Source organism: Megalops cyprinoides, chromosome 6, assembly GCF_013368585.1.
Source record: "Megalops cyprinoides isolate fMegCyp1 chromosome 6, fMegCyp1.pri, whole genome shotgun sequence".
Classification (NCBI taxonomy): Eukaryota; Metazoa; Chordata; class Actinopteri; order Elopiformes; family Megalopidae; genus Megalops; species Megalops cyprinoides.
Genome location: NC_050588.1, coordinates 18,553,484 through 18,567,822, shown reverse-complemented (window position 1 = coordinate 18,567,822; position 14,339 = coordinate 18,553,484). Strand labels below are relative to the sequence as shown.

General features: G+C 48.6%; 1 protein-coding gene across 1 annotated transcript; it reads right to left on the bottom strand.

The window, feature by feature from the left end:
* LOC118779007 (protein SOGA1-like) lies at positions 1-14,339 on the bottom strand. The gene is made up of 12 exons (XM_036530825.1): positions 13,527-14,339; positions 11,427-11,651; positions 10,559-10,717; positions 7,169-7,228; positions 5,215-6,136; positions 4,988-5,133; positions 4,337-4,495; positions 3,636-3,791; positions 3,221-3,388; positions 1,636-1,706; positions 240-1,536; positions 1-153 (listed from the first exon to the last, which is right to left on the bottom strand). Exons 1-12 carry the CDS (start codon positions 14,337-14,339, stop codon positions 1-3), a joined length of 4,329 nt encoding a protein of 1,442 aa, XP_036386718.1.

Genomic DNA, 14,339 nt, shown 5'->3' with positions numbered 1-14,339 from the left:
TCACTCGCGGGCAGGCTCGTCTTTCCCCTCGGCGGTTTGGCATGGCTCCCGTGAGCGCAGCCGGCACTGGCCGGGGGCGTGGCGCATGGCAGACCGGGACGGGCGGGCGAAACAGGAGGTCAGGGAGCGGGATGTGCAGTCGCAGGCACCGTCCTGTAGGGGGAGAGGAGAGACAGATGAACAGACCTGTAGCAAACCTGCGTAAGTATTACTTCCACCCTGGTGTGGTGAGCACTTACCTCCACACTCTTCTCTGTGCTGTTCAGGGCCTCTCTAGGGGTCTGCCTCATGAACCTCTTGTTGACAATCTTGGTGACTCTGTCGCCTCCCGCCAATCCCGCGGTGCGGGGGGCGGGGCGCTCTGGTTTCCTTGTGTCTCCCGGGTTGCGTCTACCGGCCCTCCCTCGGCCGCCCACGGCAGGCACGTGACCCCGCCCGCACACGTTGCGGAAGAACTCCTGGACGATGCCGTACTTGTGAGCTGGGCCCACCTCGGGGATGGCCTTCCCCGTGGCCTTCCCCTCCCCCGAGCGCTCCGCCGCGCCCGTGACACCGTCGCTCCGCCCACCAAGAGCGGGCCGGTCCCGCGGGGTGGTGGAGCGCGCCCAGGCCGACCCATTCTGCCCACGCTGCCGAAGGCTCCACAGGGGGGCGCTGCTGGAGCCCTCCAGCCGGGAGGAGGACGACGAGGTGAAAGAGGAGGTAGAGGAGAAGGTGGAGGAGGAGCAGGTGGAGGACAGGGTGCTGGAGGAGATGGAGAGGGGGATAGAGGATGGGGTGGACACCCTGCGCTGCAGTTTGGGCGAGCTGCAGCGGGGCGAGCAGCCGGACCTCTCTGCCCGGCCAGGCATCCTCTCCAGAGAGGTGGAGACCAGCCGGGCGCGGGAGGAGACCAGCGAGGACGCCCGGGGCGACAAGGTTTTGGGGTGAAGACCCCCAGCGGTGCCGTGGGGTCCCTCAGTCTGCAGCCCCACACTGACCGACAGGGCCGTCTGTGTCCCTGCACTGGTCACGCCCTCCGTCTGGCAGGCCACGCCCACAGTCTGGCTAGCTGCGTCTGTGCACTTCCTCTCCAGCGAGGCGGGACGCATGGCCTGCCGCACGCAGTTGGTCATCTCCTTCATGTCGTCACTCAAGTTAGCCAAGACCCCCAGGGCGAGGGCAGCGGCTTCAGAAGAGCTCTCCGGCTGGTCCCTGTGGTGCTCGGGAGTCCTGCCCGGCCACCCGTCAGAGGTAACATCACGGTTGGCCTCAGGCTCAGTGGGCGGGCACCCGTGCCCAAACTGCTTCCTGGTCCTGTCAAGACGTGTCTCCATGCGCCGGGCCGCAGGTGGGCTGAGGTAGATCCGCAGGCCCGTCCTGTCTGGGGCCGTGTAGCTCCTTGGGACTCCCTCATGGCTCAGATCCAGACCCGGGAGGCTGCTGGTCCGGATCGGGCAGTCCCAGCTCTTAAACAGGTCACGTACCTCCGGTGGCGCTGTCTCCTCTGTGAGGTACTTCCAGTCCCTGTGGCTGGGGAAAGTGATGTCACTTGTCCTAAAAAGTCCAGAGTATGTGAGTAATTAGTAGATGAGTAGAGGTTGCATATTTGTGTGTGTGTAATTGGGGGTCAGGGATGAAGGACATAAAACTCACCCCTGTAAGTCTGTTTTATTAGCTGTTATATCTGTGTAACTGTCCTTTTCTGAAGTCTTGTCATGCAGAGGCTGTGGAAGAGATGCAGGGGAAAATGAAGAATAGCAGTAATGAATCTTCATGCTGGGTGAGGTTTATCTCTCCGTGCCGAGGGGGGAGACTCAAAGAATGCTCTCACTGTGGGAGCACCTCTTCCCCGGGACACATTTAAACACATGAGGCCTCAGTTTCTGCTGACCTGATGGAGGAGAAGAGCCTGAATAGAAATGCTTTGTTTTCTGTTTGTTCTGGTACAAATGAAAGGACGACTTTGCCCAGAGCTCACAATGGAGTACAGCAGCACCATAGATATTCTATATTATAACCAGATATTCAGCTCCTGTGCTCTGTTCATCCCCAGTATTTCCTTAAATATAGAATATCTGCAGGAGCACTCTCAAACACAGTAATCTCCTATATTCCTTTATTGTATCTGGAGTCTTCTCTTTGTTTTTTGTTTTTTTTGAAGCAGGGTAACCTTATTGAAAAATACGTACAGCATGACAATATTACATTTTATTTAGCAAATGCTCTTATCCAGAGCAACTCACACAGCATATAATTTTTACATTATATCCATTTATAGTGGTGGATATGCATACTGTGGCATTTTGGGTACAACAGCAGTGCTCCACTGGGAAATCAAACCAGCAACCTTTCAGCTCTGATCCTCACCACTATCCTGCACTGCTGCAGAAGTTAATGTCAATAACAACTTTGTAGCTCAATTCTCACCTGAAGTACTATGTCTTTATTAGCTGGTTAGCTTGCTTGTTGCTGCTATCAAAAATTATTGAGCTGGTTTCCATCATAAAAGTTTAGCACTATTGCATTTACTTATTTACATGTTTCTTTGCAACGCAGCAATGCATTATGGGTATGCGTGCCTGAGGAATAGCAGTAATGAATCTTCATGTTGGGTGAGGTTTATCTCTCCGTGTGGAGGGGGGGGACTCAAAGAATGCTCTCACTGTGGGAGCACCTCTTCCCCGGGACACATTTAAACACACGAGGCCTCAGTTTCTGCCGGCCTGATGGAGGAAAAGAACCTGAACAGAAATGCTTTGTTTTCTGTTTCTTCTGATGCAAACACAAGGATAGCCTTGCCTGGAGCTCATGATGGAGTACAGCAGTGCTCTCTCAGATACAGTAATTGCTTCCATCTTCTTTTACTGCAGTTGCAGCCCTTGCTTTTTCTATTTTTACCTTTTTCGAAGCGGGCAAATCAGATAAAATTCTGTGAGTTGTGTGTCGGTATGTTGTAGTGACTTGGATTCTTTGGTGCCCACAGGAAATCGGCGACACGTTTAAACTTATCTCATTTGAAAGAAGTAACCTTCCATGACACAGTGTCCCCATCACTGTACTGCACTGGGGCTATTTATAGTATGTGCGCATCACACCTGTTTGTAAGTATTATGAACCTCTGTGGTGACATGGAGGGAGGCACGCCTGTGTGTGAACTGTAATGATCTGCTGCTACCTTGCATAGGTAATGCATCTGCCACTCGCTTGTACGTATATAGGCAATGAGTAAATCATTCACCTGTGCAATTTGACCCTGGAGCTCGATCCTCTCCTTGTCCCAGGATGCTTTGGCGCTGTCAAACTGTTGGGCAAGTTCCCGGTACTCCTGTCTCTCCTCCTTCATCTCCACAATGAGTTCCAGTAGTGCCCCCTTAAGGTCTGACAGCACACTGCTCAGTCTGCTTGTCTATCGGGAGGAAATAAAAAAAATACCCAAATTAGAAATCACAGCTTTCAAGCCCATTTTACTAAAGAGGCAGAAGTGGTGTTCTTGTTATTCTACACTGCATAGAGTTTCTTCTAATGAGATCTAGTTCCCACAAAGACAACAGGAATAACAATCATTTGAATGTGTTGTGTATGTGTATGTATCCGCTCAGTGTTCAGAATTCGCAGACCTCCCCTTCCCCCACCCAAATGTGCAGGCAGAGTACCTGCATGTGGTTCTCCAGAATGAGGGCGTCCTTGTCATGGGAGTTCTTGGAGTTGAGGGTCTGGGACCACTCCTTGGAAGACGCCATCTTATCCCCCTGATGGACAGCCAGTCCCTCCTCCTCCATCAGCAGGCAGAGGTCTTTCACACTGTTCATCTGGGAGACACACCACACTCATTCATCTATTTATTCATTAGTTTTCTCCTTTATTCATTCATTCATAATGAATTCTTTCATTTAATCTTTCATTCACTAATCCTGCCAATGTATACATCCCTCATTTACATATTAATTTGTTTGTTCATTACATTTAACACACTTGTTAGCTTTACCTGCTAGTTTGTACCTTGCCTGGCCAACCTGTGGAACTTTGTCATGCAGTACTTCTAATTGTTGACTCTGTATGGTTTTTCACTTGTGTTGTATTGTACCTCACTTGTATGTCGCTTTGGATAAAAGCATCTGTAGATGTACTTTATGGTGCAAATACCCAGTCAGTTGTTCCGAACATGGTTCCTATATACACCATTATTTTAATTGCACAAACCTTTCATTCACCAAAGTGAATGAAATCACTCACTCGTTCACTCTGCCAGTCATTGTTGGACCAAACCAGTAAATCACTAGATGCATATACTACTGCATCTATCCACCCATCTGCTCATCAGGCTACCCCTTCATCAGTATCTCCCTCACTCTACCTCCCGGCCCTCCTGCACCATCCTCTTCCCCAGATGCCAGTGCTTGAGGAAACTGCGCAGCTGCAGGCAGAGCAACTGCAAGGACTGGCTTTCCTCACTGCGCAGCTCCAGGGACTGGCTGTCCGGACTGCATAACGTCTGCTGCAGGTATGTTTCCTCCTAGGGGGAGAAACGCTTTTCAAGATCACCTCTGAGCCTCCATGCTGTCGTGGTTAAACGATCAGAGCAAACACAAAGGACTTTACATGGTAATGCCGTCTCATATGGTGATCATGTTCCTACATGCTTGACTGCAGGCCAGGACTTTTTTTTTTTTTTAAAGACATTTTGCTGAAACTTAGAAGACAAAGAGAAGCATGTAAAGAGTTGTGCAACAGCAGTGTGAGTTTCTGTGGAAAGCAGAGCAAAAATCAGGGCAACAAAGAGCAATGACCAGGGAGGTCTTCGAGACAGGGACAGGAAGGCTGAAGAGAAGCAATCACTTAAGGGTTTTAATAATTACTGTGCACAATGCTTTTGCTGAGGAGTCACACACAGAATAAAAGGTGTACTCACCATTGGTTCTGGGGTGTTTTTTCCTCCCTGGCTGTATGGTGCACAGGGTTCTGACAGCAGAAGGAAGGGAGAATCCCCCTCCACCTGCACCCTCACAGGACCTTCCAACGCCTCCACCCTCTCCACGAAGGACAGCAGCTGCATCTGCAGGTTCTCCAGTCCGCTGACCAAAGCATCTGCAGAGGGCAGGTCTGGAAGCAACGCCTGGCTGTTATCCACACCCTCTTGCTCTGCAGGGGTGCCTGGAGAGGGCGATGCAATTGAGGTCCCGCAAACAGGGGAGGAGGAGGAGAGGCTGGGGCTGGAGAAGGAGAGATGATTGCTGGAGCTGGAGCTGGACGCTGTGAGTAGCTGGATAGTTGTGCTGATGAGGCAAGCCTGGGCTCGGATGGAGAGGAGGGCCTTGTAGTCTTCCAGCCAAAGGTACTGAGGCCCACAGTCGGGATAAGAGTGGCTATCGTTATCGCCACTGTCACACCCATCAATGGCTTCCTCCAGAGGGTGGTTCTCGCCCCCGATGGGCCGCTGGTAGCGGCCGTGTCCCAGCATGCCTTTGGCAGAGTCCTCGGGCTCCACTGTCGCCTCCAGGTGGCAGAGCTGCAGGTCGGAGAGCAGGGCGCGGTTGTGGCGCTGGAGCTTCCTGGCCTTCCCGTCGGTCGGCTCCTCCTGCGACGCCTCGCTCACCATGGAGGAGCTGTCCTCGGAGAAGATGCTGGAGTCTGCCTCAGCTTCCTGCTCCACCCTGCAGCAGTCCAGCTCCCTCACCAGCGCCTTGTTCTGCTCCTCCAGCTCCAGCAGGGAGCGTCTCAGCAGCTCCGCCTCCTCCTCTACAAACTGCAGCTGCTTCCGGAGCTCCCCCGCCCCCTCCCCCGCATCTCCGCCCCCAGCCCCGCCCAGTGAATTGGGCCCCACCCCTCCTGGTAGCTCAGGGCCCTTGCTCTCCTCCATCTCTGCCCGCAGGCCCCTGTTCTCCACCTCCAGTTCCACAATGCGCCGACTCAGCAGGTTGGCCTCCTCCTCTACCAGCTTCAGGTGAACCCTGACCTCGGCCTCGCGTGTGTGGCGGGAGTTGGCCACCTCCTCTCCTGTCAGGGCGGAGTCCACCTCCCCGTACAGGGAGCGAAACCTGGCCAACTCCTGTGCCATGCCCTCACTCTCCTTGGCCATCTTGGCCAGCTTCCTGCACATCAGTGCCGACTCCTCCTTGGCGAAGTGGAGCTGGCACTTCAGGTCAGTGCTGTCCTCCTGCAAAAGATGTGTCAGAGTTGCATATGTGTTTAAAGAATCATGACAGCAAGCTGGTCAGATTCTTGCTTATCTAAGCATCCTAAATGTCCCCAGCATTCCAACAAATCCGTTCTTGTTGCATTATTATTTTGTCTGCAGTGCTGTGCTTGATTTATTTAATGCTGTTGGCCTGCTTCCCAGAACCATTCAATAAAAAGTTGGGAAAGGTTGAGTATCAAAGTAAAAATGTCTGCCATCCTTTCCAACACTTTAGCAATGAGCCCAGGAAGATCTTTAAAGCTTGTCTACCCTACACATGTTCTGAGAACATTTAGTTAACAGAATTAGGAGATGCCCACAGACCCCATGGGTAATGTTTGGAGGAAATTTCCATATCCATCCCTTCACATGCATGGATTAGGTTGTCCTGTAATTGTAACAATGTACTTGCTTGTCACTCTTAACTACAAGAGGCATTCAAATCAGATACCAACATCTTTAGTTGTTGGGCCACCCTTTGCCTTCACTCCAGCTTCAATCATTCAAACACTGTAGAAGTTTTGAAGTGTTTCTCATGGGATATTGGACCATTCTTAAAGAAGGAAAGCCTCCAGTCCATTGAAAGATGATGGAGGTGGAAATCTACTCCACACTCTACATTCTATAACTTCTTATAATGGTTCAATGATGTTTATATCAGGTTATTGGGGAGGCCATGGAAGGTGTTTTACTTCAACCTGGTGTTCACTCTAGCATCCTTTAGCATTCTGTATGGGGATGTTATTATTTTGGGGAACATCTTGAAGAAACAATGTTTGCACCATAGGGTGCAACTGCTCATCTAAAGTAGCTTTGTATTCCTTGGCTGTAATTCTACCATGCACAGTAATAATTTGACCCAATTACTTCAATGAGATGGCTGCCCATACCACAACAGATCCAGCACTATGTTTAACAGATGGGAAGAGGCAGCGTGGGTTGAAGGCTTCCTTTGGCTTTGGCTACATATATAATTACACATTGGCTTTTCCTCAAAAACAACCCATTTACCTGGGGCGAGAGCTTCTTTTCAGGCTTGCTGGACCGGGATCCTCTTCTCTTCAGAGAATTCTGTCAAAGTGAAACATCAGGATGGTCACTCAAATATACAACACAAAAAACATATACTTCTCATTTCCTCCTCTGACTGGTCATCCCTGGAACTGAGGGTTGTGAGAAGCAGTGTGGAGTAATAGTTGCTGGACTCTGGACATGAGCTGTGATTCCATTGCATATGAGACTTGTGTGTATAAATCTTTCTGTGTGTATCTTGTGAATTTGTGTCTGTGAGTGTTGGGGACATTATGAACAGCCATGCTTGTTCCACTGAATGTCACTCTGGAATGCTGGTGGGTGGGGAGGGTTTGTGTCGCCTGGGTTCAATCCCCTACAGAGCAGACAGAAACTATAAATAGAAATACAGACATGTCTTACAACAGCTAAAGGGTGACAGTGGGGATAATACAAATGACCTGCCAGGACTGGAGCATTGCAACAATCCTGAGGCATTGCTAACCTGATGTGTATAGTGCCAGGAGCATGTGTGTGTGTGTGTGTGTGTGTGTGTGTGTGTGTGTTGGGGGGGTTCATGCAACTACACACATGTCTGCACTGATGTACCAAGGCATAAATTCTCCATGAGACACTAAGTAGATTTTGGATCATGACCAAAGTGTGGCTATAGCCTGATATCCCTTGCTGTTCTGTCACCCCTCACCGCCGTGTCTGTTTGAAATGCATGCTATATAAGATAGGCTAGCGGGCCCTGTGTTGAACTGTGTTCTGCTGCACAGACTTTAGCGGAACCTGCATCCCTGTCTGTCCCTGTCAAGGTGTTCCAGCTAAACTCACAGCGTATGCCACCATGCCCCTGGAACTGTCTAGAACTGCGCCTATGGGCTTTTGAAGTGGAATACAATGTTTTAGCATTGATACTATTGGGTAAAGCCAACAGAAAGCAGTTTAAATGAAAATGTCCCCCAAAAACTGCAAAAGATTGCCTCTCTGCTTTCCTCTCAGGTGTACCGGCCCACTGCGGCAGCGCTATACGCCTTCTCACAGCAAAGTTCGCCTGTGATTGATCATTGATGACTGTAGCATTTTATCTATACCTGAATTCTGGAACTCCAGAGACTATTAGGTGGACCCATAAGCACTGCTCATGCTAACATAGGATTGGCCAAGCAAAGCGACAGTGGAAAAAAAAGCAGGTGATGGCACAGCAGGGAGAAGGTCATGTGATAATGGCAGTAGTGAAGACATGACTGACTACTGGAATACAAGTGTTTAAACCCATGTTGTAATATCATGTTATACTGCAGCTCTGGGCCTCAGCCTGCCATCAAGGTCACACAAAGACCTGGAACAGTCTCTGCTGCAGGCGTTTCTATAAAGCCTTCATTGTGCTGCTGCTGTTTGCCTGGATAACCTGTGTGTGTGTGTGTGTGTGTGTGTGTGTGTGTGTGTGTGTGTGTATGTGTGTTTGTGTGTGTGTGTGTGTGTGTGCATATGCAGAGGCACGTTTGCATTTCTGAACATATAGGGGGGAGAGCTGTGAACAGACCTGACACGTACTTTAACCAGCACAGATTAATTCCTGCAGATAGGATTCATTGACAGTTTCACCAGAGATATTTTATTATGCCCAGATATTCAACTCCAGCATTCATTTCATCCTGTATGTGACAGGACATTCCGGTGCATTCCTGCACTATGGGTTTTCTGCTTTAGACCGTGACATTTGGACTATATAAACTATCTGTTTATAGTTATTCTGAAAATTGGAACAGTTGTAGTTTCAACCATGGCAAAGACAGAAATTTCAATGTGACGCACACAGAGCTTACTAATTGGTCCACATATACAGTCGACAATTAGTGGTTCCACTTTGGATGTGATGTCAAGGGAGGCACTGAGAGACAGAAATGTGAAGGAGAGACAGACATGAGAAAAAGTGAAGGAAAGAGAAAGGGATGGAAAAAGGAAGAGAGAGAGAGTTGGGGTGTAAAGCTCATTTATTTTTAGTTTTGTCTTTTAAGAGGATGTGGACGGATGGTGGGGAAGGGATGGCAATTGGAACATTTCTCATGAGTAGAAAAGTCTTGCTCCCATCTGTCTTTCTGTCTTCCTGTCCATCTCTGTCTTTCTCTCTCTGTCTCTCTTTCTCTATCTGCACTCGGACCCACACACATACACACGTTAAACAAGAGGAGAGAATGCCAGCAATGGCGAGAATTCTTCTGGCTGCATGTCACTCTGCTCCACCCAGCAGCCAGCTGCCAGCTCTGCCCACCCCACAAGGACACTTAAGTCAAGGTCACGCCCTGTGGCCTCACTGCTGAAACACACCCAGGCCTATGCCATGCCCTCGGTCCTCCTTGAATAAAATATCTCAAAATACTAAAATACTTCAAAGGGACATAAAATTTGCATGGATTCAAAAATACCTTGCCTAACCACACCTGGAGCCAAGTCAAAAATAGACTCAGTAGAAAGAATCAAACTGGCCTGAATCTCACTCAAACCTGCCCCAATTCCTGGCACCTGGCTCTGTGAGACAGGAGGGGCCATTTTAGTGTAGAATTTGACATAACTGTAGTTCTGCACAATGACAGAATCATGTACGTCCTATTCTTGGAGGAAGGTTTTTGTCAGGCATAGCCCTGGCAGCACCAGACAAACACAGAGTTACGTTTATCTAATATGTCCTTAATCACAGCCAGTGAAATGACTCAGTCTGAGCCATGGCCTAGTGGCCTAAACTGGCCCATATTTATCAGAGCACAAACCCAACAAAGCCAATCCATACGGACTCAACCAACCTAATGAACACTGACACAGCGATGTTATTCCACCCCAAACATCCATGCACTCAAACAACAATTCATCCAAATCCCAGTAAAATCTTTCTCCGCCAATCTTAGCATGACCAAGACTAACCTTGCCTAACCAGGCAAGGCCTATCTTACTCTGGTATGTCAAGCGCACCCAGAATTAGCCCAGTCTTGCTTAACCCACAGCTCCGCCCTGCTATGCCAGGGGGCAGATGTGTCCCCTCAAGTGGTGCCAAGCAATGGAACAGAGAACCTCTAGCCCTCTGCCCTGTTATGCCCCACTCACCCCCACACCCTACCCCATTATATCCCTGTCTGCCTGACTCCATTTGCATTCAGCAAACACTCTTATCCAGAGCAACTTACATCAATTACAGTTTTTTTTCTTTACAATGTTGTTCTTTTATACAGCTGGATATTTACTGAGGCAATTGTGTTAAGTATCTTGCCCAAGGGTACAGCTGTAGTGCCCCCATGGGGAATCGAACCGGCAACCTTTTGGTAAGGAGTCCTGCTCCTGGACCACTACGCGACACTGCCGCCTCCCTCGTGCCCCGCTCAGTTGTACCTCTCTGCTCCTGTTCATCTCGGCCTGCAGCACCTGGCTGGTCACCTCCAGGTCCTGCAGTCGCTCCCGCAGCTCCTCATTCTCCTGCTCCAGCTGGGCCCTCTTCCGCTCCACTGACTCCAGCTCACCATGCAGGCGGATGGACACGTCCTTGGCCACCTGGGATCAAGAACCAGTGGAGTAGGCGGGAGTCATTACCAGGCTTTTTAGCAACAGGCATGCTGGAGTGTATCCTTCGTCTATCCAGTCACAGACTTTTTTAAACAGTACTAAAAATGTTCCAGTTTTCTCTGGTAAAACAGATATAAATGAGTGAATGAAAGGGATAACCTAGATGTAGGCTGGTGTATATACAGACAGGAACTTGCAGGGGCAGCGCTGTGTGGGAGCTTTACTCCACTGCAATAGATACTGTGACTAAAGATGAGGCTTGATACATTGATGGAGGGATTACAACCTCTGTGTGTGCACCTGTACCCCTGGAACTCTGTTCACCAGTAACACTTGATTGTAACACTGATTGCATTTGAGTTACATAATTCCTTAAAACAAGTATATACTTGGTCACAGACTGAACAGACAAAAAGTTCAGTGTTGAACTGCTTCGTCCCATGACGCTCTGCAGTGGGAGATAACTAAACACGAGGTGGAGGAAATCCAGATTCATGTTCACCTGATGTTGGGAGAGCGAGGCTTATTTAACCCTGTTATAGGCTTATTTAACCCCATGCGTTGCTAATTACTGACTTGAAAGAAACGGTCAAAAGAGCTTTGCTCTCCTTCCCAAAAAGATCATGACTGGTTCATATCAGTGAGTTACATGTGACATGTGACAGCGTGTGAGCTCCGCTCCACTTTGGGGCAGTACCTTGAGGTCCTGCTCCAGTGCGCGGATGAGCTCCCCGTCCACGTGGCCGGTCTGGGCCACGCGCAGGCTGCGCCGCTCCGCCTTCCGCAGCCGGTACTGCAGAATGCGGCACGTCTTATTGGCCTGGTCCAGCTGCTGCCGGAGCACCTGCACCTGGTACTCGTCCTCCTCCAGGTACATGTCCCGCATCTCCTGCATCTCAGACCGCACCTCCTCCAGTTCATCCTAGCACAGTGGGAGGGGAGGAGTCAACACTGAGAGACATCCCAATACAGGAAATCTTCATCATCATCATCACCATCATCCTCAGCACTGTCATCATTATCGTGTCCTGTTCACACCACAAGCACAGTAGTATAAAACCGGTAAGCTAAACAAATCATATAATATATAATTATTCGTATAATCCTCATTTTTTGATACTTTATGTGAGATTTTATTGAAACGGATTTTGCCTCTATTGTGGCAGTCTCAGATCATACAGCCATACATATATTGATGTATTTATACAGTCTTCATCTGTTTCTTCCTGCTTCAGTACATAAACTATTTAGAACTTCAGATGTTTTCTAATATCGGTGAAGGAGAGTTAGGCAAAGGTAAGAACTGGATGGGACAGCATGTGGGTTAGGTGTGACAACCTCCCCAGCACACTGTCCTACCATAGAGAAGCTAAAACAGCAGAATTTTATCAGCATCATATCAGTCTTAAATCCCAAACAAAATATTATTACAATCATTATCTGAGTATTTGGATTACCACTACATTAGGGGAAAATTAAACCCTGATTATCACAGCACAAATTCTAAAATCACACAGAAATGTATGGAATTAGCCAAACATCACGCACAGCAAAGCTGAGATTTAGGGAAATTTTCCCTTAGGGAAAAGACTTTTAAAGTTAGTGAAACCTACAGTATGTTAAGTTATCGCTGGCTTGCCAGTTTTGTAAAGGTATGCCAAGCAATGGAAGTTGTAACTGCTGGAAAGCTAAGATGGGACTGTAACGGTCACTTACATAACATTCGTTTGTACAATTCGACAAGAGCATTATTTTAAATCCGACGAACCCCATTGTTACTGCAGCATTGAGCTTGATGGTGGTCGTTTTTGACAGGATAGTGAAGAGTTATTAACTCCAAAATGTAGGTCACCAGCTACACATGGTGTCACGTGGTCCACCTGATATAAACAGTAGCGTGTTGACAGCGAGCGTAGCACGTGTTCAGTGTACAGGGTGGGCGGCGCGAGGCGTGGACCCTCCGCTCACCCACGGCGGAATTCAAGTAAGCGAGATAAGAGTCAAACATGATGGGAAAAGGCACAGGTCCAACAGGAATCGATTTTCGAACATAAATTCTAAAATTAATTAGGAAATGCAATAATGAAATAGAAGTAGGTTACCCGAGCATGAATTTTATTCATGCCTATGATAGTTCTATTTTATTCATGCCTATGATAGTTCTATTTTAGAAGTCAAAGTCAGGTTTTAAGCTAAGAGATACATTGTTGCAACTTTCGTTTACATTCTACAATATGCAGTAGTACATGAACAACTTTACACATAGGACAATAGTTAATTAATTGCGTTACTGGTATATAATGCATATTTTGCCATGCTGGTATGCAATACATATTTTCGCACGCACACGCACAAAAAGATGTGTGTAAAATATGGATGTATTGACAAAGTGTGATACATTTTCAGTGATTCGTGTGTTATTCTTAACCTCGTCCCTCTGTCGCTTGTCAGTAAGAATATTGGATGACACAATGCAATTAGGGGCCCCTGTAATCCCAGCTGCTGACTCGTGTCAGGCACCGTTAAGTTTAAGACAGAAAATACGGTAGGCTGCGCCACACATTTCCACTTCTCAAACCACACATCGGAACCGTTATGAAGTTCTTGCTTTGCCATTTAACCTGTCAACAGGAGGAGAGACTCGGAAAGTAGGCCTATTTATGCATGCATACTTGCTTAGCTTTTTAGTAGAAAAGATTTGGAACACTAATACTGTACTACTTCACCACCCAAGCAACCTGGAAATGTTTACACTACTTTCCCGCTGTAGCATATTCCCAAACCCTTTAACGCTTACTTTTAAATAATCGTTTTCTGATCTCAGCTCTTCAATTTCTCTGACGAATTCATCCTGCATCCGGTTCATGATCTCCTCCGTCAGGTCAGTGAACACGAGTGATGTGCTGAAATTCAGACGACTGTCTGTGGAGGCGAATGACCGTGCATCGCTAGGAGAGAGATTTCTTTCCCCGGTCTCCAGACCCAGAAGGACAATGTCCTTGTCCACTGTCTTCTCAACATGCTGGTCACCTCCACCATCCCTGAGCGATACCCCGTTTCCATATGTCTCGCTCCCTCTGTCTCTGTCTGCTTCCCCAGTCAAACTGCGGGACTCGATGTCACTACTCAGTGCGTCCGGCGAAAGCTTATTCTCCTCCGAAGTGCAATCTGAGATTTCTGAGCTACTGTCGGAGGGTGACAGCTTGCCAGGGGCGCAACCGGTGTCCTTGCTCAGATAAAGAGGACTATCAGAAGCATTGCTGGCATCGGATGGCTTCCTTCGTCCAGACGATTTATTGCCGCACTTCAGAGAGCCAGCGACGGGTGGCTTAGCTTTCCAAGACGGTTTCCCCTTCTCCGGTGTCATTTCTTTCCCATTTCCCGAGTTATGTGGCGACAGCCGGGTGCCGGGTTTAGTACTATTTGCCGGCGCACCAGAGCTGCCCTTGGTCCTTGCCAGCGACACTGCAGGAACGTCTTTACCTTTTTCCGGCGTCGGGGCTCGATTTAGACGTTTCTGGTCGTTCACTTGGTGCTGCTGTGCTGTCGGCTGTTTAGGAAACCGATTCGGCTGCTGCTGTGTGTCGCTGCTCCCGTGCCCGCAGTCCAT